The 24,174-nt window shown below is 43.3% G+C and overlaps 1 protein-coding gene across 2 annotated transcripts in view; it reads left to right on the forward strand.

Moving 5' to 3' along the window:
* The first annotated feature begins 5,412 nt into the window (after positions 1 to 5,412).
* LOC115119803 (AP-1 complex subunit sigma-2) overlaps positions 5,413 to 24,174 on the forward strand; it is a 34,151-nt gene continuing 15,389 nt past the window's right edge. For both annotated transcript variants that reach the window (XM_029648678.2, XM_029648679.2), the window contains exons 1-2: positions 5,413 to 5,526; positions 11,575 to 11,753. In XM_029648678.2, the coding sequence (XP_029504538.1) occupies positions 11,575 to 11,753 (179 nt within the window). In that variant the 5' untranslated portion in view covers positions 5,413 to 5,526. The remainder of the gene's footprint in view (positions 5,527 to 11,574; positions 11,754 to 24,174) is intronic.

Below are 24,174 nucleotides of genomic sequence, written 5' to 3' on the forward strand. Positions count from 1 at the left end.
TCTCAACTGGCCTACCTGGTTAAATAAAGGTGTTCTCAACTGGCCTACCTGGTTAAATAAAGGTGTTCTCAACTGGCCTACCTGGTTAAATAAAGGTGTTCTCAACTGGCCTACCTGGTTAAATAAAGGTGTTCTCAACTGGCCTACCTGGTTAAATAAAGGTGTTCTCAACTGGCCTACCTGGTTAAATAAAGGTGTTCTCAACTGGCCTCCCTGGTTAAATAAAGGTGTTCTCAACTAGCCTACCTGGTTAAATAAAGGTGTTCTCAACTGGCCTACCTGGTTAAATAAAGGTGTTCTCAACTGGCCTCCTGGTTAAATAAAGGTGTTCTCAACTAGCCTCCTGGTTAAATAAAGGTGTTCTCAACTAGCCTACCTGGTTAAATAAAGGTGTTCTCAACTGGCCTCCCTGGTTAAATAAAGGTGTTCTCAACTAGCCTTCCTGGTTAAATAAAGGTGTTCTCAACTAGCCTACCTGGTTAAATAAAGGTGTTCTCAACTGGCCTCCCTGGTTAAATAAAGGTGTTCTCAACTGGCCTCCCTGGTTAAATAAAGGTGTTCTCAACTGGCCTACCTGGTTAAATAAAGGTGTTCTCAACTGGCCTACCTGGTTAAATAAAGGTGTTCTCAACTGGCCTCCCTGGTTAAATAAAGGTGTTCTCAACTGGCCTACCTGGTTAAATAAAGGTGTTCTCAACTGGCCTACCTGGTTAAATAAAGGTGTTCTCAACTGGCCTACCTGGTTAAATAAAGGTGTTCTCAACTGGCCTACCTGGTTAAATAAAGGTGTTCTCAACTGGCCTACCTGGTTAAATAAAGGTGTTCTCAACTGGCCTACCTGGTTAAATAAAGGTGTTCTCAACTGGCCTACCTGGTTAAATAAAGGTGTTCTCAACTGGCCTACCTGGTTAAATAAAGGTGTTCTCAACTGGCCTCCTGGTTAAATAAAGGTGTTCTCAACTGGCCTCCTGGTTAAATAAAGGTGTTCTCAACTGGCCTCCCTGGTTAAATAAAGGTGTTCTCAACTGGCCTACCTGGTTAAATAAAGGTGTTCTCAACTAGCCCACCTGGTTAAATAAAGGTGTTCTCAACTGGCCTACCTGGTTAAATAAAGGTGTTCTCAACTGGCCTACCTGGTTAAATAAAGGTGTTCTCAACTGGCCTACCTGGTTAAATAAAGGTGTTCTCAACTGGCCTACCTGGTTAAATAAAGGTGTTCTCAACTGGCCTACCTGGTTAAATAAAGGTGTTCTCAACTGGCCTACCTGGTTAAATAAAGGTGTTCTCAACTGGCCTCCTGGTTAAATAAAGGTGTTCTCAACTGGCCTACCTGGTTAAATAAAGGTGTTCTCAACTGGCCTACCTGGTTAAATAAAGGTGTTCTCAACGGGCCTACCTGGTTAAATAAAGGTGTTCTCAACTGGCCTACCTGGTTAAATAAAGGTGTTCTCAACTGGCCTACCTGGTTAAATAAAGGTGTTCTCAACTGGCCTACCTGGTTAAATAAAGGTGTTCTCAACTGGCCTACCTGGTTAAATAAAGGTGTTCTCAACTGGCCTACCTGGTTAAATAAAGGTGTTCTCAACTGGCCTACCTGGTTAAATAAAGGTGTTCTCAACTGGCCTACCTGGTTAAATAAAGGTGTTCTCAACTGGCCTACCTGGTTAAATAAAGGTGTTCTCAACTGGCCTACCTGGTTAAATAAAGGTGTTCTCAACTGGCCTACCTGGTTAAATAAAGGTGTTCTCAACTGGCCTACCTGGTTAAATAAAGGTGTTCTCAACTGGCCTACCTGGTTAAATAAAGGTGTTCTCAACTGGCCTACCTGGTTAAATAAAGGTGTTCTCAACTGGCCTACCTGGTTAAATAAAGGTGTTCTCAACTGGCCTACCTGGTTAAGTAAAGGTGTTCTCAACTGGCCTACCTGGTTAAATAAAGGTGTTCTCAACTGGCCTACCTGGTTAAATAAAGGTGTTCTCAACTGGCCTACCTGGTTAAATAAAGGTGTTCTCAACTGGCCTACCTGGTTAAATAAAGGTGTTCTCAACTGGCCTACCTGGTTAAATAAAGGTGTTCTCAACTGGCCTCCCTGGTTAAATAAAGGTGTTCTCAACTGGCCTACCTGGTTAAATAAAGGTGTTCTCAACTGGCCTACCTGGTTAAATAAAGGTGTTCTCAACTGGCCTCCCTGGTTAAATAAAGGTGTTCTCAACTAGCCTACCTGGTTAAATAAAGGTGTTCTCAACTGGCCTCCCTGGTTAAATAAAGGCAACAAAAAAAAAACCAATAAAAATGTGTACAGTGTTGAGTCATCAGCATACATAGACACAGGCTTTACTCAGTGGCAAGTCCTTAGTAAAGATTGAAAAAAGTAAGTGGTCTAAACAGCTGCCCTGGAGAATGCCTGACTCTACCTGGACTATGTTGGAGAGGCTTCCATTAAAGAACACCCTCTGCTCTGCTGGACAGGTAACTCTCCATCCACAATATAGCCGGGATGTAAAGCCATAACACATGAGTTTTTCCAACAGCAGATTATGATAGCTAATGTCAAAAGCTGCACTGAAATCTAGCAAAACATGTCCAACAATTTTTATTATGAATATCTTTCAGCCAATCATCAATCATTTGTGGAAGTACCATGCATGTTAAGTGCCCTCCCCTATAAGCATGCTGAAAGGCAGTTGATCATTTGTTTCCTGTGACGGTCCTGATGAGAGCCAGTTTCATCATAGCGCTTGATTGGTTTTTGCGACTGCACTTGAAGAAACTTGTTCCGAAGTAACTGACCTTCATGTCTTAAAGTAATGATGGACTGTTGTTTCTCTTTGCTTATTGGAGCTGTTCTTGCCATAATATGGACTTGGTGTTTTACCAAATAGGGCTATCTCCTGTATACCCATCATACCTTGTCACAACACAACTGATTGGCTTAAACACATTAAGAAGGAAAGAAATTCCACAAATTCACTTTCAACAAGGCACACCTGTTAATTGAAATCCATTCCAGGTGACTACCTCATGAAGCTGGTTGAGAGAATGCCAAGAGTGTGCAAAGCTGTCATAAAGGCAAAGGGTGGCTATTTTGAAGAATCTAAAATATATTTTGATTGGTTTAACACTTTTTTGGTTACTATACGATTCCTACATGTGTTACTACTTGTGTTATTTCATAGTTTTGATGTCTTCACTATTATTCTACAATGTAGAAAACATGAAGAAAAACCCTTGGATGAGTAGGTGTGTCCAAACTTTTACTGGTACTATAGGTCCTGGATGGCAGGAAGCTTGGCCCAAGTGATGTACTAAGCCGTAGCCACTACCCTCTGTAGCGCCTTACGGTCGGATGCAGAGCAATTGCCATACCAGGCGGTGATGCAACCGGTCAGGGTGCTCTTGATGGTGCAGCTAACCGTTACCTTCTCTTGTGAAGGACAGACGTAAGAGAGAGAACAAAGGCTAAACCTGGTCTTAACTTCCAATGCTCCATCCCCCTGCCCAACCCCCCTCCACGCCACTCCGCCAACCGCCAGGATGCCCGGCATCAGAACATTCCAGGCTTTCCTGTGATTGGCAGATAGCAGGTTGATTGGCATGTCGGACCCCGCGAACACTGGGTACTGGTAAGCACAACACAACCACCTACTAGCCTAACACATAACACACAGCTGTCTGTGAGGGTCGCTACAATATGAATGTTATCTGTTGCTAGCAAGTTATCGATTTCATTAACCTTGTTTCTTAGGCTACATTAACGTAGACCATTTTTTGGGGCTTTTCTAGGATGATTGATTGTTTTTATTGCTTTACTGGGACGCTTATCAGATGTAGACATGACAGTGATATTAATGTTTGAGCTGATAGCGCAGGATGAGCTGCACACAGTGGACTTCCTATTAGGGCACATGGTCTCAGTGCTAAAAGTATAACTCTGGTTCATAGGCAGATTATTACTGCCGACAATAGCCACGGGGACAATGTACATCTGTAGCAGTACTACGACAACTCAGCGACACAATGGTAGGGATTATCTGAGCAGGGTTTAGGTCATTGATAAAACATTGTCTCAATGCGACCTTGAAATGCGTGGAATCGGTCCAGGCACCAATATGATATGGATGGACTCCTCATTCCTGTAGCATCTTCTGTTTCCAGAAGGTGTCAAAGTTATCTTTAGCCAAATGTATAATGGCAGTAGCCTGCTGAATCCAAGGCAAATCTGGCAAGAATTCTACATTTGAAATTGCATCAACTGCATCATTGCCTAGCTCTCCATTCCCAAATAAATATGGTGGTTTAAGGAGCAGTGTCTCGTCATTTCTTGCATGATTGCAACGAATTGCAAAAATCGCTGAAGTTGGAGACTTTTATCTCCCTCACCAACTTCAAACATCAGCTATCTGAGCAGCTAACCTAGCCCACCCAATTTTACCTACCTCATCCCCATACTGTTTATATTTATGTACTTTTCTGCTCTTTTGCACACCAATATCTCTACCTGTACATGACCATCTGATCATTTATCACTCCCGTGTTAATCTGCAAAATTGTAATTATTCGCCTACCTCCTCATGCCTTTTGCACACAATGTATATAGACTCTCTTTTTTTTCCTACTGTGTTATTGACTTGTTAATTGTTTACTCCATGTGTAACTCTGTGTTGTCTGTTCACACTGCTATGCTTTATCTTGGCCAGGTCGCAGTTGCAAATGAGAACGTGTTCTCAACTAGCCTACCTGGTTAAATAAAGGTGAAATAAAATAAAATAAATGTTTTACCAACCTGCTGCAGGGTTGTCACTAGTTACCACCGCCACAAAGTCAGAAACCCCTGCCTATTTCTACAGTATCTCTTATTCGAAAGTGATTTTAAACAACCTTAACCACACTGCGAAACTAATTCCTAACCATAACCTTAAATTTGTACCAAAAATCAAATGTTTGTTTTCATGATTTTTTTACGATATAGCCAATATTGACTTTGTGGCTGTGCTATCTAGTGGAAATACTGCTGCAGGTGTGTCATGATGGTCGGTCACAAGGCAGCGCTACTGCACTGAAAATGCCTTGACCACTTTGAAATGTTATACTTTTTGTATTTCACATTGCATCTGAAACAAACTGTTGACAGACATTTTTAGGCTACTATACTTTCATTTTATTGATTAGGAATTATGTAAAGCTTTATCGATATATCTCAGATTTTAATCTTCAGACAACATTCGAGGATGACATTGGGGGCGATATAGTGATTGACGAACATAACAGTCTTGGCTGAAGATATTTTGAACCTAGACAGCCAAACACGGCCATTATGTAAAGCATGACCCAGAGTAGGCGGGAATAACCGAGTTTATTGACCAATGAAAAATCGTAAAAGCGCCCAGAGTCCAATGGTAAATGTAGTGTCGTTTGACAACAGGAGCAGTAGACGGGTATTCATTCACTGTGAATACCAAACTAACAGACTGTGTATTGAGTGAGAGTGCATCATTACCCCTTGAAGAATTGAACTAACGTTGAAAGGTAAGTCGTCTCCGGCATGATATTGTTTGACTTTTAATATACATATTTAGAACTCTCCGCCTGTTTCTACCGCTGACATAAAGTCCAAATATAACGTTACTCCGTTATGTTGGCCAAGGCAGCACAAATGCACCTCCATAACCAAAGTCATAAACTCCTCCCATTTATACAATTTATCCTCTTAAAATTGGATTTGAACCTAACAGTAACCACACTGCTAAATTTAAATTAAGACCAAAAAGCACATTTCTGTAGCCTTTTTGGACTTTGTGGCTGTGAGTCTGACTTTGTGGCTATGGAAGCTAGTGGAAACCAGGTAGTGGCCGGTGGGGGAGAGACTATACGGTCACGCTTGGAGTTGGGACGGATTTCAATCTGTCCCCAGCGAGCTCATTCAATTATTTATGCTAATTTATGCTTGTGACTCGAAACTTAAGCGAGGGTTTCAAACGTGCAGTGACGATTTTAACATGTCAATGTTGGTGGTGCAAACTCAACCATAAAAAAAAAATGCATGCCAGCAAAGCCACTACAAAATATGTATTATTTTATTAGGCCTATGTGGTCTAAAAAGGAGGGAGGATCCACTTTTATAGATGATATACCGACTCACAGACAGCGCAAAACAAAACAACGCTTGCAATATCAACTGTAATTACATGGGTCTATTACAGTAGCCTACTGTACTTTTTGTTAAAAATATTTGAATGGGAAGAGACTGTCACTGGCAAACATGATTACAGATCCAACAACATTATATAGTATCCCCTCCACGTGAAGAAAGTAAGCGAAACATTGAAATCATTCCATTGCTTAAAATTATGAATAAGATACTAATGAGACCTAAATAAGCAATATCACAATTGAGATGTACAAACTATGGCATAAGGAAACGAGTGGATACGAGGCAAGCCGTAATTTCGATTTAAGACATTAATGAGCAAGTAGCCGCTATAACTATTTGTTCAGCACTTTTTGAAATGTAGAGACAGAATTCAGAACATGGGGCGTTCTAACAGTATTCTCCCTGCACAAGTCAGAACCATATGATAAATAATGGCGACATATCATGGCGGCATATCATTGTTTTGCTTGCCTACTTAAATACTGTGCAGTCGTATTCATCAACCTGGCCAAGGCTTTCGACTCTGTTAATCACCACATTCTTATCGGCAGACTCAACAGCCTTGGTTTCTTAAATGACTGCCTCGCCTGGTTCACCAACTACTTCTCAGACAGAGTTCAGTGTGTCAAATTGGAGGGTCTGTTGTCCGGACCTCTGGCAGTCTATGGGGGTAACACAGGGTTAAAATCTCGGGCCGACTCGCTTCTCTGTATACATCAATGATATCGCTCTTGCTGCTGGTGATTCTCTGATCCACCTCTACGCAGACGACACCATTCTGTAGACTTCTGGCCCTTCTTTGGACACTGTGTTAACTAACCTCCTGACAAGCTTCAATGCCATACAACTCTCCTTCCGTGGCCTCCCAACTGCTTTTAAATGCTAGTACAACTAAATGCATGCTCTTGAACCGATTGCTGCCCGCACCTGCCAGCCCGTCCAGCATCACTACTCTGGACGGTTCTGACTTAGAATATGTGGACATCTATAAGTACCTAGGTGTCTGGTTAGACTGTAAACTCTCCTTCCAGACTCACATCAAGCATCTCCAATCCAAAGTTAAATCTAGAATTGGCTTCCTATTTCGCAACAAAGCATCCTTCACTCATGCTGCCAAACATACCCTGGGTAAAACTGACTATCCTACCGATCCTCGACTTCGGCGATGTCATTTACAAAATAGCCTCCAGCACTCTACTAAGCAAATTGGATGCAGTCTATCACAGTGCATCCGTTTTGTCACCAAAGCCCCATACACTACCCACCACTGCAACCTGTATGCTCTCATTGGCTGGCCCTCGCTTCATATTCGTTGCCCAACCCACTGGCTCCAGGTCATCTATAAGTCTTTGCTAGGTAAAGTCCTGCCTTATCTCAGCTCACTGGTCACCATAGCAGCACCCACCCGTAGCACGCACTCCAGCAGGTATATTTCACTGGTGACCCCCAAATCCAATTCCCCCTTTGGCCGCCTTCCAGTTCTCTGCTGCCAATGACTGGAACAAACTGCAAAGATCGCTGAAGCTGGAGACTCATATCTCCCTCACTAACTTTAAGCACCAGCTTAACATCTGTAAATAGCCATCTGTAAATAGCCCATCCAACTACCTCATCCCCATACAGTTTTTTTGTTGCTCCTTTGCACCCCAGTATCTCTACTTGCACACTCATCTTCTGCACATCTATCACTCCAGTGTTTATTTGCTAAATTGTAATTATTTTGCCACTACGGCCTATTTATTGCCTTACCTCCCTTATCTTACCTCATTTGCACACACTGTATATAGACTTTTTCTCTATTGCGTTATTGACTGTATGTTTGTTTATTCCATGTGTAACTCTGTGTTGTTTGTGTCACACTGCTTTGCTTTATCTTGGCCAGGTCGCAGTTGTAAATGAGAATTTGTTCTCAACTGGCCTACCTGGTTAAATAAAGGTGATTTAATTTTTAATAAAAAAATAAGCAGACATTGAAAGCTCTTGCAATATTCAATGAGGACATTTCTCTAAAACTGTCTTTAGGTTACACGTGCACCACCAATTCTGAACCGTAGGCTAAATTATGATGGGGAGACCAAATTATTAGCAGATGAGCTACTAACAGCTTGCCACACAACATACACTTAGTATTATGTTCTTAGCTACAGCATACATATCTCCACGGCAGATTTCATCATTTAGAGTGCCTTTGGAAAGTATTCAGACCCCTTGACTTTTTACACATTTTGTTACATTTACAGCCTTATTCAAAAATTGATTTAAAAAAATGTTTTACTCATCAATCTACACAGAATACCCCATAATGAAAAAAAATATATGTTTTTTTTAAAAATTTTGGCAAATGTAATAAAAAATTAAAAACGGATACCTTATTTACATAACTATTCAGACCCGTTTGCAATGAGACTTGAAATCGAGTCTCTTCTCACACTCACGGCACCTCTTATATCTCACATATGGAAAAGTACTGCTTTTATCTTTATAATTATTAGTTCATTGTATTGTCAGAGCGTCAACTTTTCAACTGTGCTCCAAATCGTTTTGAAATCGTAGCATCTGCGCCTGCAATTTAATATCACGAGCAGAACCTACAGACAGACCTTCAGTATGTTGTAGCAGGGTAGTTTGGTGATTGGCATTTAGGCTGTTGCAACGAAAAGTCAGCAGACAGACCTACAGTATGTTATAGCAGGTTCGGTAGGGTGACCTGATTTGTCGATAGGATTTTTAGATATATTTAGTCAAACAGATCGTGAACCCCAAAGTGTACGTTTTGGTTCTAGAGGGGGGAGAATAAATATAACAATTATTTGGTTAGGGTTTAGGGGCAGATTCTCTCCTCTCCTCCCTGTCTCCACTAATGTCCCTCCTTCTCTCCTCCCTGTCTCCACTAATGTCCCTCCTTCTCTTCTCTCCTCTCCTCCCTGTCTCCACTAATATCCCTCCTTCTCTCCTCCCTGTCTCCACTAATGTCCCTCCTTCTCTCCTCTCCTCCCTGTCTCCACTAATGTCCCTCCTTCTCTCCTCCCTGTCTCCACTAATGTCCCTCCTTCTCTCCTCTCCTCCCTGTCTCCACTAATGTCCCTCCTTCTCTCCTCCCTGTCTCCACTGATGTCCCTCCTTCTCTCCTCTCCTCCCTGTCTCCACTAATATCCCTCCTTCTCTCCTCTCCTCCCTGTCTCCACTAATGTCCCTCCTTCTCTCCTCTCCTCCCTGTCTCCACTAATATCCCTCCTTCTCTCCTCTCCTCCCTGTCTCCACTAATGTCCCTCCTTCTCTCCTCTCCTCCCTGTCTCCACTAATATCCCTCCTTCTCTCCTCTCCTCCCTGTCTCCACTAATGTCCCTCCTTCTCTCTCCCTGTCTCCACTAATGTCCCTCCTTCTCTCCTCTCCTCCCTGTCTCCACTAATATCCCTCCTTCTCTCCTCTCCTCCCTGTCTCCACTAATGTCCCTCCTTCTCTCCTCTCCTCCCTGTCTCCACTAATGTCCCTCCTTCTCTCCTCTCCTCCCTGTCTCCACTAATGTCCCTCCTTCTCTCCTCTCCTCCCTGTCTCCGCTAATATCCCTCCTTCTCTCCTCTCCTCCCTGTCTCTGCTAATATCCCTCCTTCTCTCCTCTCCTCCCTGTCTCCACTAATATCCCTCCTTCTCTCCTCTCCTCCCTGTCTCCACTAATATCCCTCCTTCTCTCCTCTCCTCCCTGTCTCCACTAATATCCCTCCTTCTCTTCTCTCCTCTCCTCCCTGTCTCCACTAATATCCCTCCTTCTCTCCTCTCCTCCCTGTCTCCACTAATATCCCTCCTTCTCTCCTCTCCTCCCTGTCTCCACTAATATCCCTCCTTCTCTCCTCTCCTCCCTGTCTCCACTAATGTCCCTCCTTCTCTTCTCTCCTCCCTGTCTCCACTAATATCCCTCCTTCTCTCCTCCCTGTCTCCACTAATATCCCTCCTTCTCTCCTCCCTGTCTCCACTAATATCCCTCCTTCTCTTCTCTCCTCCCTGTCTCCACTAATGTCCCTCCTTCTCTCCTCCCTGTCTCCACTAATGTCCCTCCTTCTCTTCTCTCCTCTCCTCCCTGTCTCCACTAATATCCCTCCTTCTCTCCTCCCTGTCTCCACTAATGTCCCTCCTTCTCTCCTCTCCTCCCTGTCTCCACTAATGTCCCTCCTTCTCTCCTCCCTGTCTCCACTAATGTCCCTCCTTCTCTCCTCTCCTCCCTGTCTCCACTAATGTCCCTCCTTCTCTCCTCCCTGTCTCCACTGATGTCCCTCCTTCTCTCCTCTCCTCCCTGTCTCCACTAATATCCCTCCTTCTCTCCTCTCCTCCCTGTCTCCACTAATGTCCCTCCTTCTCTCCTCTCCTCCCTGTCTCCACTAATATCCCTCCTTCTCTCCTCTCCTCCCTGTCTCCACTAATGTCCCTCCTTCTCTCCTCTCCTCCCTGTCTCCACTAATATCCCTCCTTCTCTCCTCTCCTCCCTGTCTCCACTAATGTCCCTCCTTCTCTCCTCCCTGTCTCCACTAATGTCCCTCCTTCTCTCCTCTCCTCCCTGTCTCCACTAATATCCCTCCTTCTCTCCTCTCTCCTCCCTGTCTCCACTAATGTCCCTCCTTCTCTCCTCTCCTCCCTGTCTCCACTAATGTCCCTCCTTCTCTCCTCTCCTCCCTGTCTCCACTAATGTCCCTCCTTCTCTCCTCTCCTCCCTGTCTCCGCTAATATCCCTCCTTCTCTCCTCTCCTCCCTGTCTCCGCTAATATCCCTCCTTCTCTCCTCTCCTCCCTGTCTCCGCTAATATCCCTCCTTCTCTCCTCTCCTCCCTGTCTCCACTAATATCCCTCCTTCTCTCCTCTCCTCCCTGTCTCCACTAATATCCCTCCTTCTCTTCTCTCCTCTCCTCCCTGTCTCCACTAATATCCCTCCTTCTCTCCTCTCCTCCCTGTCTCCACTAATATCCCTCCTTCTCTCCTCTCCTCCCTGTCTCCACTAATATCCCTCCTTCTCTCCTCTCCTCCCTGTCTCCACTAATGTCCCTCCTTCTCTTCTCTCCTCCCTGTCTCCACTAATATCCCTCCTTCTCTCCTCCCTGTCTCCACTAATATCCCTCCTTCTCTCCTCCCTGTCTCCACTAATATCCCTCCTTCTCTTCTCTCCTCCCTGTCTCCACTAATATCCCTCCTTCTCTCCTCTCCTCCCTGTCTCCACTAATATCCCTCCTTCTCTTCTCTCCTCCCTGTCTCCACTAATATCCCTCCTTCTCTTCTCTCCTCCCTGTCTCCACTAATATCCCTCCTTCTCTTCTCTCCTCCCTGTCTCCACTAATATCCCTCCTTCTCTTCTCTCCTCCCTGTCTCCACTAATATCCCTCCTTCTCTTCTCTCCTCCCTGTCTCCACTAATATCCCTCCTTATCTCCTCTCTTCCAGATGCAGTTCATGCTGCTGTTCAGTAGGCAGGGGAAGCTGCGTCTCCAGAAGTGGTATGTTCCTCTGTCTGATAAGGAGAAGAAGAAGATTACCAGAGAGCTGGTCCAGACGGTTCTGGCTAGGAAACCAAAGATGTGTTCATTTCTGGAGTGGAGAGACCTCAAGGTTGTTTACAAGAGGTGAGTAGTGATAGAGCTCAAGCACGTTGTCCTCTACAGTTGAAGTTAGAAGTTTACATACACTTAGGTTGGAGTCATTAAAACATGTTTTTCAATCACTCCACAAATTTCTTGTTAACAAACTATAGTTTTGGCAAGTCGGTTAGGACATCTACTTTGTGCATGACACAAGTAATTTTTCCAACAATTGTTTACAGACAGATTATTTCATTTATAATTCACTGTATCACAATTCCAGTGGGTCAGAAGTTTACATACACTAAGTTGACTGTGCCTTTAAACAGCTTGGAAAATTCCAGAAAATGTAATGGCTTCAGAAGCTTCTGATTGGCTAATTGACATAATTTCAGTCAATTGGTGTACCTGTGGATGTATTTCAAGGCCTACCTTCAAACTCAGTGCCTCATCATGGGAAAATCAAAAGAAATCAGCCAAGACCTCAAAAAAATTGTAGACCTCCACAAGTCTGGTTCATCCTTGGGAGCAATTTCCAAACGCCTGAAGATACCTCGTTCATCTGTACAACAATAGTACGCAAGTATAAACACCAAGGGACGACGTGGCTATCATACCGCTCAGGAAGGAGACACGTTCTGTCTCCTAGAGATGAACGTACTTTGGTGCGAAAAGTGCAAAACAATCCCAGAACAACCACAAAGGACCTTATGAAGATGCTGGAGGAAACAGATACAAAAGTATCTATATCCACAGTAAAACAAGTCCTATATCGACATAACCTGAAAGGCCGCTCAGCAAGGAAGAAGCGACTGCTCCAAAACCACCATAAAAAAGCCAAATGTCCTCTGGTCTGATGAAACAAAAATAGAACTGTTTGGCCATAATGACCATTATGTTTGTAGGAAAATTGGGAATAATGGAGAGGATTGCAAGCCTCAGCATCATGTTGTGGGGGTGCTTTGCTGCAGGAGGGACTTGTGCACTTCGCAAAATAGATGGCATCATGAGGGAGGAAAATTATGTGGATATATTGAAGCAACATCTCAAGACATCAGTCAGGAAGTTAAAGCTTGGTCGCAAATGGGTCTTCCAAATGGACAATGACCCCAAGCATACTTCCAAAGTTGTGTCAAAATGGCTTAGTCAAGGTATTGGAGTGGCCATCACAAAGCCCTGACCTCAAGTTTGTAGAAAATGTGTGGGCTGAACTGCAAAAGCGTGTGCGAGCAAGGAGGCCTACAAACCTGACTCAGTTACACCAGCTCTGCTGGTTGTGGGAAGCTTGTGGAAGGCTACCCAGAACGTTTGACCCAAGATAAACAATTTAAAGGCAATGCTACCAAATACTAATTGTGTGTATGTAAACTTCTGACCCACTGGGAATGTGATAATAGGTGAAAAAATCATTAAATAAAGTGGTGATCAAACTGACCTAAGACAGGGAATTTTTACTAGGATTAAATGTCAGGAATTGTGAAAAACTGAGTTTAAATGTATTTGGCTAAGGTGTGTGTAAACTTCCGACTTCAACTGAATATAGTGCACTACTTTTGGTTTGGTCAAACGTAGTGCACTATATAGGGAATAGGATGGTATTTGGGAAGCAAGCCATCCCCCAACAGGTTGCCATCCTTATCACTGTCAGAAAAGTATCTTCGGATCAGGATATATTTGGGCTTAATTTGTTGTGCCGTACATACACACGTATTACTTCATAATGAATTAGAGCTGGGCGGTGTCCAGATTTCCATAGCGTTTCTGTACCACCCGAGGGTATACAGTATTACCTGCAGTGTACACAAGGGCTGTTATTTATTATTTATTCTTTATGCTAACAAAGTACTAGCGAATTCCCATAGAGCAGGTAATCCAATGCTGTTGGGGGTACGCCAAATAAAAATGTGATTCACATAAAAATATCATGTTTCAAACAGTACATTTATATTTTCCAATGGGGATATACATTTGGGTGAGTTTTTTTTTTCTTTCCCGCCTGAGTAGCCTCTTTTCACTGCCAAAAATCTAATTAAAGTAATCTAGTGTTCAGCAAAATAGCAACACAATGTCAAATACAGTTAGTCAAATAATTAACATCCAATCACATTAACATTTAAGTCATTTTTACATTTAAGTCAGTTAACCATTACTCTCTTGCGGGAAACCTTCACTCTTGTGCGGACATTGACTACACCGCTCTCGTCTCGTGCGCTGCAAAATAAATGTAGTAATCTATATTATTCAATTATTGCTCGCGTGAGCCAACGAGCGTCTGCGTTGCCAGGCGCTAAAATAAAAGTAAGTTCTATTTCTGACGCAGATCGCGCTGCAAGTCCTGCCTCTCCCATCTCCTCATTGGTTTATAGAAGCATCTCCTCATTGGGTATACCCACGTGGGTGACTGAAAGACGAATGAGGTCAGTGGCGGTAATGCACCTAATTTATGTAAGTTGCCAATCACAATATAAAGTCGAGAAGAAAAAGCCTAGAAGGAGGAGAGATGACTAGAAAATATTCGGTTGACTGTTTTATGTGTGGCTTAATTGTCGGAGTAGAGGACCTTGTGCACTTCAGGTAAAATAACAACTCAATGTTTATGTCCCAGGACAGATTAGCTAGCAACAGCAAGCTAGCTAAATTGGGCAAATTAGATAGCAAGTGCAAGCTAACTAGCTAAATTGCCATAAAGGTTTAATGCTTTTCGACCTGTCCCCAAATAAATGTAATTGGTTCAGAGTTTGTTTTGATATTTTAACCTGCGTGTCGTGATCGCGTTTAGTGTGGGGGGACAAAATACATTTACGCACGATGGCGCACGAGCATAGCCGTTTTGGGTTCCGTTTTGGAAATGAAACATGACAATTTGAGAAGTAAGCCACGGGAGTTTTTTGAGCGAGATTAAAGACTACTTTCGAGTAGTAAGACATGTATAAAAGCAACAGATACCATTAATAAGAAGGGGCTGGAAGCGTCTTATATGGTGAGCTACCGAGTGGCTAGGACAGGCAAGCCCCATACTATTGTGGAGGACTTCATTCTTCCCGCTGCCGCGGATATGGCTGGGACAATGCTGGGGGAAAAGGCCCAAAAAACTATACAGACAATCCTTCATCAAACAACACTGTTTCACAACGCATCAGTGACATGGCAGGAGATGTTTTGAAACAATTACTGCTTCGCATACAAGCCAGTGAATTCTATGCGTTACAGCTGGATGAGTCAACAGACGTGGCGGGCCTGGCACAGCTCCTGGTATATGCCCGTTACCTTTATGGGGGTCAATTAAGGAAAACATCCTCTTCTACAAACCACTGGAAACCAGGACAACAGGAGAGGATATTTTTAAAGTATTGGACAGCTTTGTGACATCAAATGGACTTTGGTGGTCAAGATGTGTTGGTATCGGTACTGATGGCAAAAAAGCCATGACAGGGAGACATAGTGGAGTGGTAACACGCATGCAAGCTGTTGCTCCCGACGCCACTTGGGCACACTGCAGCATCCACCGAGAGGCTCTTGCTGCCAAGGGAATACCTGCCAGCTTGAAAGACGTTTTGGACACTACAGTGAAAATGGTTAACTTTTATTAAAGCAAGGCCCCGGAACTCTCGTGTATTTTCTGCATTATGCAATGATAAGGGTAGCGCTTTTACAACATATAGAAGAGCGCTGGTTTTCAAGGGGCAAAGTATTGACACGTTTTTTTTAAATTGAGAGCCGAGTTTTAAGTTTTCTTTACTGACCATAATTTTCTCTTGTCTGACCACTTGCACGATGACGAGTTTCTCACATGACTGGCCTATCTGGGTGATGTTTTTTTCGCCTGAATGATCTGAATCTAGGATTACAGGGACTCTCCGCAACTACATTCAATATGCGTGACAAAGTTGAGGCTATGATTAAGAAGTTGGAGCTCTTTTCTGTCTGCATTAACAAAGACAACACACAGGTTGGAGCTCTTCTCTGTCTGCATTAACAAGGACAACACACAGGTTGGAGCTCTTTTCTGTCTGCATTAACAAAGACAACACACAGGTTGAAGCTCTTCTCTGTCTGCATTAACAAGGACAACACACAGGTTGGAGAAGCTCTTCTCTGTCTGCATTAACAAGAACAACACACAGGTTGGAGCTCTTTTCTGTCTGCATTAACAAGGACAACACACAGGTTGGAGCTCTTCTCTGTCTGCATTAACAAGAACAACACACAGGTTGGAGCTCTTTTCTGTCTGCATTAACAAGGACAACACACAGGTTGGAGCTCTTCTCTGTCTGCATTAACAAGGACAACACACAGGTTGGAGCTCTTCTCTGTCTGCATTAACAAGGACAACACACAGGTTGGAGCTCTTCTCTGTCTGCATTAACAAGGACAACACACAGGTTGGAGCTCTTCTCTGTCTGCATTAACAAGGACAACACACAGGTTGGAGCTCCTCTCTGTCTACATTAACAAGGACAACACACAGGTTGGAGCTCTTCTCTGTCTGCATTAACAAGGACAACACACAGGTTGGAGCTCTTCTCTGTCTGCATTAACAAGGACAACACACAGGTTGGAGCCCCTCTCTGTCTGCATTCACAAGGACAACACACAGGTTGGAGCCCCTCTCTGTCTGCATTAACATGGACAACACACAGGTTGGAGCTCTTCTCTGTCTGCATTAACAAGGACAACACACAGGTTGTAGCTCTTCTCTGTCTGCATTAACAAGGACAACACACAGGTTGGAGCCCTTCTCTGTCTGCATTAACAAAGACAACACACAGGTTGGAGCTCTTCTCTGTCTGCATTAACAAGGACAACACACAGGTTGTAGCTCCTCTCTGTCTGCATTAACAAGGACAACACACAGGTTGGAGCTCTTCTCTGTCTGCATTAACAAGGACAACACACAGGTTGGAGCCCCTCTCTGTCTGCATTAACAAGGACAACACACAGGTTGGAGCTCTTCTCTGTCTGCATTATCAAGGACAACACACAGGTTGGAGCTCTTCTCTGTCTGCATTAACAAGGACAACACACAGGTTGGAGCTCTTCTCTGTCTACATTAACAAGAACAACACACAGGTTGGAGCTCTTCTCTGTCTGCATTAACAAGGACAACACACAGGTTGGAGCTCTTCTCTGTCTGCATTAACAAGGACAACACACAGGTTGTAGCTCTTCTCTGTCTGCATTAACAAGGACAACACACAGGTTGGAGCTCTTCTCTGTCTGCATTAACAAGGACAACACACAGGTTGGAGCTCTTCTCTGTCTACATTAACAAGAACAACACACAGGTTGTAGCTCTTCTCTGTCTGCATTAACAAGGACAACACACAGGTCTTTCCATCATTGTATGATTTTTTGTGTGCAAATTAACTCAAGCTTACGGACAATGTCAAATGTGATATAGCGAAGCACCTGACTGAGTTGGGTGAGCAATTACGCAGGTACTTTCCCGAAACGGACGACACAAACAACTGGATTCGTTATCCCTTTCATGTCCTGCCTCCAGTCCACTTACCGATATCTGAACAAGAGAGCCTCATTGAAATTGCAATAAGCTGTTCTGTGAAAATTGAGTTTAATCAGAAGCCACTGACAGATTTCTGGATAGGGCTGCGCTCAGAGTATCCTGCCTTGGCAAATAATGCTGTTAACATCTCTGGGATATGTGGGACGCTAGCGGACAATGCAGAGCGCCAAATTCAAATAAATTACTATAAAAATCAAACTTTCATTAAATCACACATGTAAGATAGCAAATTTAAAGCTACACTTGTTGTGAATCCAGCCAACATGTCAGATTTCAAAAAGGCTTTTTGGCGAAAGCAAACGATGCTATTATCTGAGGCTAGCACCTCCATAAACAAAGAGGAGAAACCATATTTCAACCCTGCAGGCGCGACACAAAACGCAGAAATACAAATATAATTCATGCCTTACCTTTGGCGAGCTTCTTCTGTTGGCACTCCAATATGTCCCATAAACATCACAAATGGTACTTTGTTCGATTAATTCCGTCGATATATATCCAAAATGTCAATTTATTTGGCGCGTTTGATCCAGAAAAACACCGGTTCCAACTTGCACAACGTGACTACAAAATATCTCAAAAGTTACCTGTAAACTTTGCCAAAACATTTCAAACTATTTTTGTAATACAACTTTAGGGATTTTTTAACGTAAATAATCGATAAAATTGAAGACTGGATGATCTGTGTTCAATACAGGAGGAAAACAAACTGTAGCTAGCTTTCTGGTCACGCGCCTCTATCTAACAGTAACACATGAAGTGACCCTCGTTCAAGATGGCCCTACTTCTTCATTACACAAAGGAATAACCTCAACCAATTTCTAAAGACTGTTGCCATCCAGTGGAAGCGATAGGAACTGCAAGAAGGTCCCTTAGAAATCTGGATTCCCAATGAAAGCCCATTGAATGGTTTGTCCTCTGGGTTTCACCTGCTAAATAGGTTCTGTTATACTCACAGACATGATTCAAACAGTTTTAGAAACGTCAGAGTTTATCTTATCTTCTGGGGATGAGTAGCAGGCAGTTGAATTTGGGCATGCATTTCATCCGGACGTGAAAATACTGCTCCCTGTCACCAAGAAGTTAAGACACTGATGCCCTTTGCAACCACGTAGCTATGTGGGAGTGGATTCTCGGCCCTCACTAGCATGAAAACCAAATACAGGCACAGACTGTGTGTGGAAAAATATTTAAGACTGAGACTCTCTCCAATGCAAAGTTATACAGAGTTATGTGCATCCTTTCAAGCACAACCATGTCATTAACCTGTGGCGAGTTATTCACAATTTTTGATGAACAAATAAGGTTTTATATGTAAGATGGCTAAATAAAGAGCAAAATTGTTGATTATTATTATTTGTGCCCTGGTCCTATAAGAGCTCTTTGTCACTTCCCATGAGCCGGGTTGTGACGACAACTCACACTCATTCTTATGTTTAATATATGTATCATTGATAAGAGGGAGTAGTTCTACTGAAACATTGATAAGAGGGAGTAGTTCTACTGAAACATTGATAAGAGGGAGTAGTTCTACTGAAACATTGATAAGAGGGAGTAGTTCTACTGAAACATTGATAAGAGGGAGTAGTTCTACTGAAACATTGATAAGAGGGAGCAGGTCTACTGAAACATTGTTAAGAGGGAGCAGGTCTACTGAAACATTGATAAGAGGGAGCAGGTCTACTGAAACATTGATAAGAGGGAGCAGGTCTACTGAAACATTGTTAAGAGGGAGCAGGTCTACTGAAACATTGTTAAGAGGGAGCAGGTCTACTGAAACATTGTTAAGAGGGAGCAGTTCTACTGAAACATTGTTAAGAGGGAGCAGGTCTACTGAAACATTGATAAGAGGGAGCAGTTCTACTGAAACATTGTTAAGAGGGAGCAGGTCTACTGAAACATTGTTAAGAGGGAGCAGGTCTACTGAAACATTGTTAAGAGGGAGCAGGTCTACTGAAACATTGATAAGAGGGAGCAGGTCTACTGAAACATTGATAAGAGGGAGCAGGTCTACTGAAACATTGTTAAGAGGGAGCAGGTCTACTGAAACATTGATAAGAGGGAGCAGGTCTACTGAAACATTGTTAAGAGGGAGCAGGTCTACTGAAACATTGATAAGAGGGAGCAGGTCTACTGAAACATTGATAAGAGGGAGCAGGTCTACTGAAACATTGTTAAGAGGGAGCAGGTCTACTGAAACATTGATAAGAGGGAGCAGGTCTACTGAAACATTGATAAGAGGGAGCAGGTCTACTGAAACATTGATAAGAGGGAGCAGTTCTACTGAAACATTGTTAAGAGGGAGCAGTTCTACTGAAACATTGTTAAGAGGGAGCAGTTCTACTGAAACATTGATAAGAGGGAGCAGGTCTACTGAAACATTGATAAGAGGGAGTAAGATGAGTTAAGATGGAGATTAAAATATTATAAAAAATTATAAAAAGTAACACTGAAATAACAATAACGAGGCTGTATACAGAGAGTACCGTTACCGAGTCAGTGTGTGGGGGTACAGGTTAGTCAAGGTAATTTGTACATGTAGGTAGTGGTAAAGTGACTATGCATAGATAATAAACAGAGAGTAGCAGGCAGCAGTGTAAAAACAAAGGGATGGGGGGTCAATGTAAATAGTCTGGGTGGCCATTTATTTAATTGTTCAGCAGTCTTATGGCTTGGGGATAGAAGCTTTTAAGAAGCCTTTGACCTTGACTTGGCACTCCGGTACCACTTGCCGTGTGGTAGCAGACAGAACCGTCTGTGACCTGGGTGACTGGAGTCTTTGACAATTTTTTGGGCCTTCCTCTGACACAGCCTAGTATATAGGTCCTTGATGTCAGGAAGCTTGGTCCCAGTGATATACTGGGCCGTACGCACTACCCTCTTTAGCGCCACCACGATCAGCTCCTTTGTCTTGCTCACGTTGAGGGAGAGGTTGTTGTCCTGGCCCCACAGTGCCAGTTCTCTGACCTCCTCCCTATAGGCCGTTTCATCATTGTCGGTGATCAGGTCTACCACTGTTGTGTTGTCAGCAAATTTAATGATGGTGTTGGAGTTGTGCTTGGCCACGCAGTCGTGGGTGAACAGGGAGTACAGGAGGAGACTAAGCACGCACCCCTGAGGGGCCACCGTGTTGAGGATCAGCGTGGCAGATGTGTTGTTGCCTAACCTTATCCCCTGGGGGCCCGTCAGGAAGTCCAGGATCCAGTTGCAGAGGGCGGTGTTTAGTCTCAGGGTCCTTAGCTTAGTGATGAGCTTTGTGGGCGCTATGGTGTTGAACGCTAAGCTGTAGTCAATGAAAAGCATTCTCACATAGGTGTTCCTTTTGTCCAGGTGGGAAAGGGAATTGTGGAGTGCTATTGAGATTGCATCATCTGTGGATCTGTTTGGGCAGTATACGAAATGGAGTGGGTCTAGGGTTTCTGGGATGATCGTGTTGATGTGAGCCATGACCAGCCTTTCAAAGCACTTCATGGCTACCTACATGAGTGCTACGGGTCAGTAGTCATTTAGGTAGGTTACCTTCGCTTTCTTGGGCCCAGGGACTATGGTGGTTTGATTGAAACATGTCGGTATTACAGACTTGGTCAGGGAGAGGTTGAAAATGTCAGTGAAGACATTTGCCAGTTGGTCCGCGCATGCTCTGATTGCACGTCCTGGTAATCTGGCTGTCCCCGCGTACTTGTGAATGTTGACCTGTTTAAAGGTCTTGATCACATCGGCTACGGAGTGTGATAACACTGTCGACCGGAACAGCTGGTGCTCTCATGCATGCTTCAGTGTTGCTTCCCTGGAAACGAGCATAAAAGGCATTTAGCTCGTCTGGTAGGCTCACGTCACTGGGCAGGTCACTGCTGGGTTTCCCTTTGTAGTCTGTAATAGTTTTCAAGCCCTGCCACATTCAACGAGTGTCAGAGCCGGTGTTGTAGGATTCAATCTTAGTTCTGTATTGACACTTAAGTTAAGGATTTAAGTTTGCCTGCATTAAAGTCCCCGGCCACTAGGAGCGCCGCTTCTGGATGAGCATTTTCTTGTTTGCTTATGGCCTTCTACAGCTCGCTGAGTGGGGTCTTAGTACCAGCATCGGCTTGTGGTGGTAAATAGACGGCTACGAATAATATAGATAGTGTGGTCTACAGCTTATCATGAGGTACTCTACGTCAGGTAAGTAATACCCCGAGACTTCTTTAATATTAGACATTGCACACCAGCTGTTATTTACAAATAGACACACACCTCCACCCCTTGTCTTACCAGACGTAGCTGCTCAATGCATGGAAAACCTAGCCAGCTATATATTCTCTGTGTCTTCGTTCAGTCATGACTTGGTGAAACATAATACATGACAGTTTTTAATGTCCTGTTGGTAGGATAGTCTCGATCATAGATCATCCAGTTTATTTTCCAGTGATTGCACGTTGGCCAATAGAACGGATGGTAAAGGTGGTTTACCCACTCGCTGACGAATTCTCAAAAGGCACCCCGACTCTTTATTTCTGTCTTTTCTTCATGCGGATGACGGGGATTTGGGCTTGGTCTTGGGGAAACAGTATATCCTTCACATTAACGAAAAAAAATCTTCGACCAGTTTGAGGTGAGTAATCGCTGTTCTGATATCCAGAAGGTATTTTCGGTCAAAAGAGACGGTAGCAGCAACACTACAGTGGGGCAAAAAAGTATTTAGTCAGCCACCAATTGTGCAAGTTCCCCATTTAAAAAGATGAGAGAGGCCTGTAATGTTCATCATAGGTACACTTCAACTATGACAGACAAAATGAGAAAAAAATCCAGAAAATCACATTGTAGGATTTTTAATGAATTGACCTCTGTCATTGCAAATTATGGTGGAAAATAAGTATTTGGTCACCAACAAACAAGCAAGATTTCTGGCTCTCACAGACCTGTAACTTCTTTAAGAGGCTCCTCTGTCCTGCACTCGTTACCTGTATTAATGGCACCTGTTTGAACTTGTTATCAGTATAAAAGACACCTGTCCACAACCTCAAACAGTCACACTCTAAACTCCACTATGGCCAAGACCAAAGAGCTGTCAAAGGACACCAGAAACAAAATTGTAGACCTGCACCAGGCTGGGAAGACTGAATCTGCAATAGGTAAGCAGCTTGGTTTGAAGAAATCAACTGTGGGAGCAATTATCAGGAAATGGTAGACACACAAGACCACTGATAATCTCCCTCGATCTGGGGCTCCACGCAAGATCTCACCCCGTGGGGTCAAAATTATAACGGTGAGCAAAAATCCCAGAACCACACGGGGGGACCTAGTGAATGACCTGCAGAGAGCTGGGACCAAAGTAACAAAGCCTACCATCAGTAACACACTACGCCACCAGGGACTCAAATCCTGCAGTGCCAGACGTGTCCTCCTGCTTAAGCCAGTACATGTCCAGGCCTGTCTGAAGTTTGCTAGAGAGCATTTGGATGATCCAGAAGAAGATTGGGAGAATGTCATATGGTCAGATGAAACCAAAATATAACTTTTTGGTAAAAACTCAACTCGTCATGTTTGGAGGACAAAGAATGCTGAGTTGCATCCAAAGAACACCATACCTACTGTGAAGCATGGGGGTGGAAACATGCTTTGGGGCTGTTTTTCTGCAAAGGGACCAGGACGACTGATCTGTGTAAAGGAAAGAATGAATGGGGCCATGTATCGTGAGATTTTGAGTGAAAACCTCCTTCCATCAGCAAGGGCATTGAAGATGAAACGTGGCTGGGTCTTTCAGCATGACAATGATCACAAACACACCGCCCGGGCAACGAAGGAGTGGCTTCGTAAGAAGCATTTCAAGGTCCTGGAGTGGCCTAGCCAGTCTCCAGATCTCAACCCCATAGAAAATCTTTGGAGGGAGTTGAAAGTCTATGTTGCCCAGCAACAGCCCCAAAACATCACTGCTCTAGAGGAGATCTACATGGAGGAATGGGCCAAAATACCAGCAACAGTGTGTGAAAACCTTGTGAAGACTTACAGAAAATGTTTGACCTCTGTCATTGCCAACAAAGGGTATATAACAAAGTATTGAGAAACTTTTGTTATTGACCAAATACTTATTTTCCACCATAATTTGCAAATAAATTCATAAAAAATCCTACCATGTGATTTTCTGTATTTTTTTCTCATATTGTTTGTCATAGTTGAAGTGTACCTATGATGAAAATTACAGGCCTCTCTCATAATTTTAAGTGGGAGAACTTGCACAATTGGTGGCTGACTAAATACTTTTTTGCCCCACTGTATGTACAAAATAAGTTACAAACAAAGCGAGAAAACAAATAGAATAGTTGGTTTGGAGCCCGTAAAATGGCAGCTATCCCCTCCGGCGACATTATGTAAAATACCAGTTTAAAGTTTAAAATACTACATTAAAGTCCCATCCAAAAGACGGAACCTTACACAGGGCTATATCCCCAATCACTACCCAGAGGTATTGGAATAAAAAAAATTAGACCGGAGGAAAGTGCCTCTTACTGGCCCTCTACTTCCAGCAGCATCTGGGACTGACCCTGCTTAGCTTCAGAGGCAAGTCAGCAGTGGAATGCAGGGTGGTATGCTGCTGGTAGGCATGTGGTGCATCCGGAAAGTATTCAGACCCCTTGACTTTTTCAACATTTTGTTAGGTTACAGTGTTGTTCTAAAAATAGATTAAATAAAACATTTTTCCTCATCAATCTATACACAATACACCATAATGACTAAAGTGAAAACAGGTTGTAATTTATTTTTGCAAATGTACACTACCGGTCAAAAGTTTTACAGTTGGACACACCTACTCATTCAAGGCTTTTTCTTTATTTGTACTATTTTCTCAATTGTAGAATAATAGTGAAGACATCAAAACTATGACATAACACAAGTAGTAACACATGTAGGAATCGTGTTGTAACCAAAAAAGTGTTAAACAAATCTAAATATATGTAATATTTG

This window comes from Oncorhynchus nerka, linkage group LG24 (assembly GCF_034236695.1).
Source record: "Oncorhynchus nerka isolate Pitt River linkage group LG24, Oner_Uvic_2.0, whole genome shotgun sequence".
NCBI lineage: Eukaryota > Metazoa > Chordata > Actinopteri > Salmoniformes > Salmonidae > Oncorhynchus > Oncorhynchus nerka.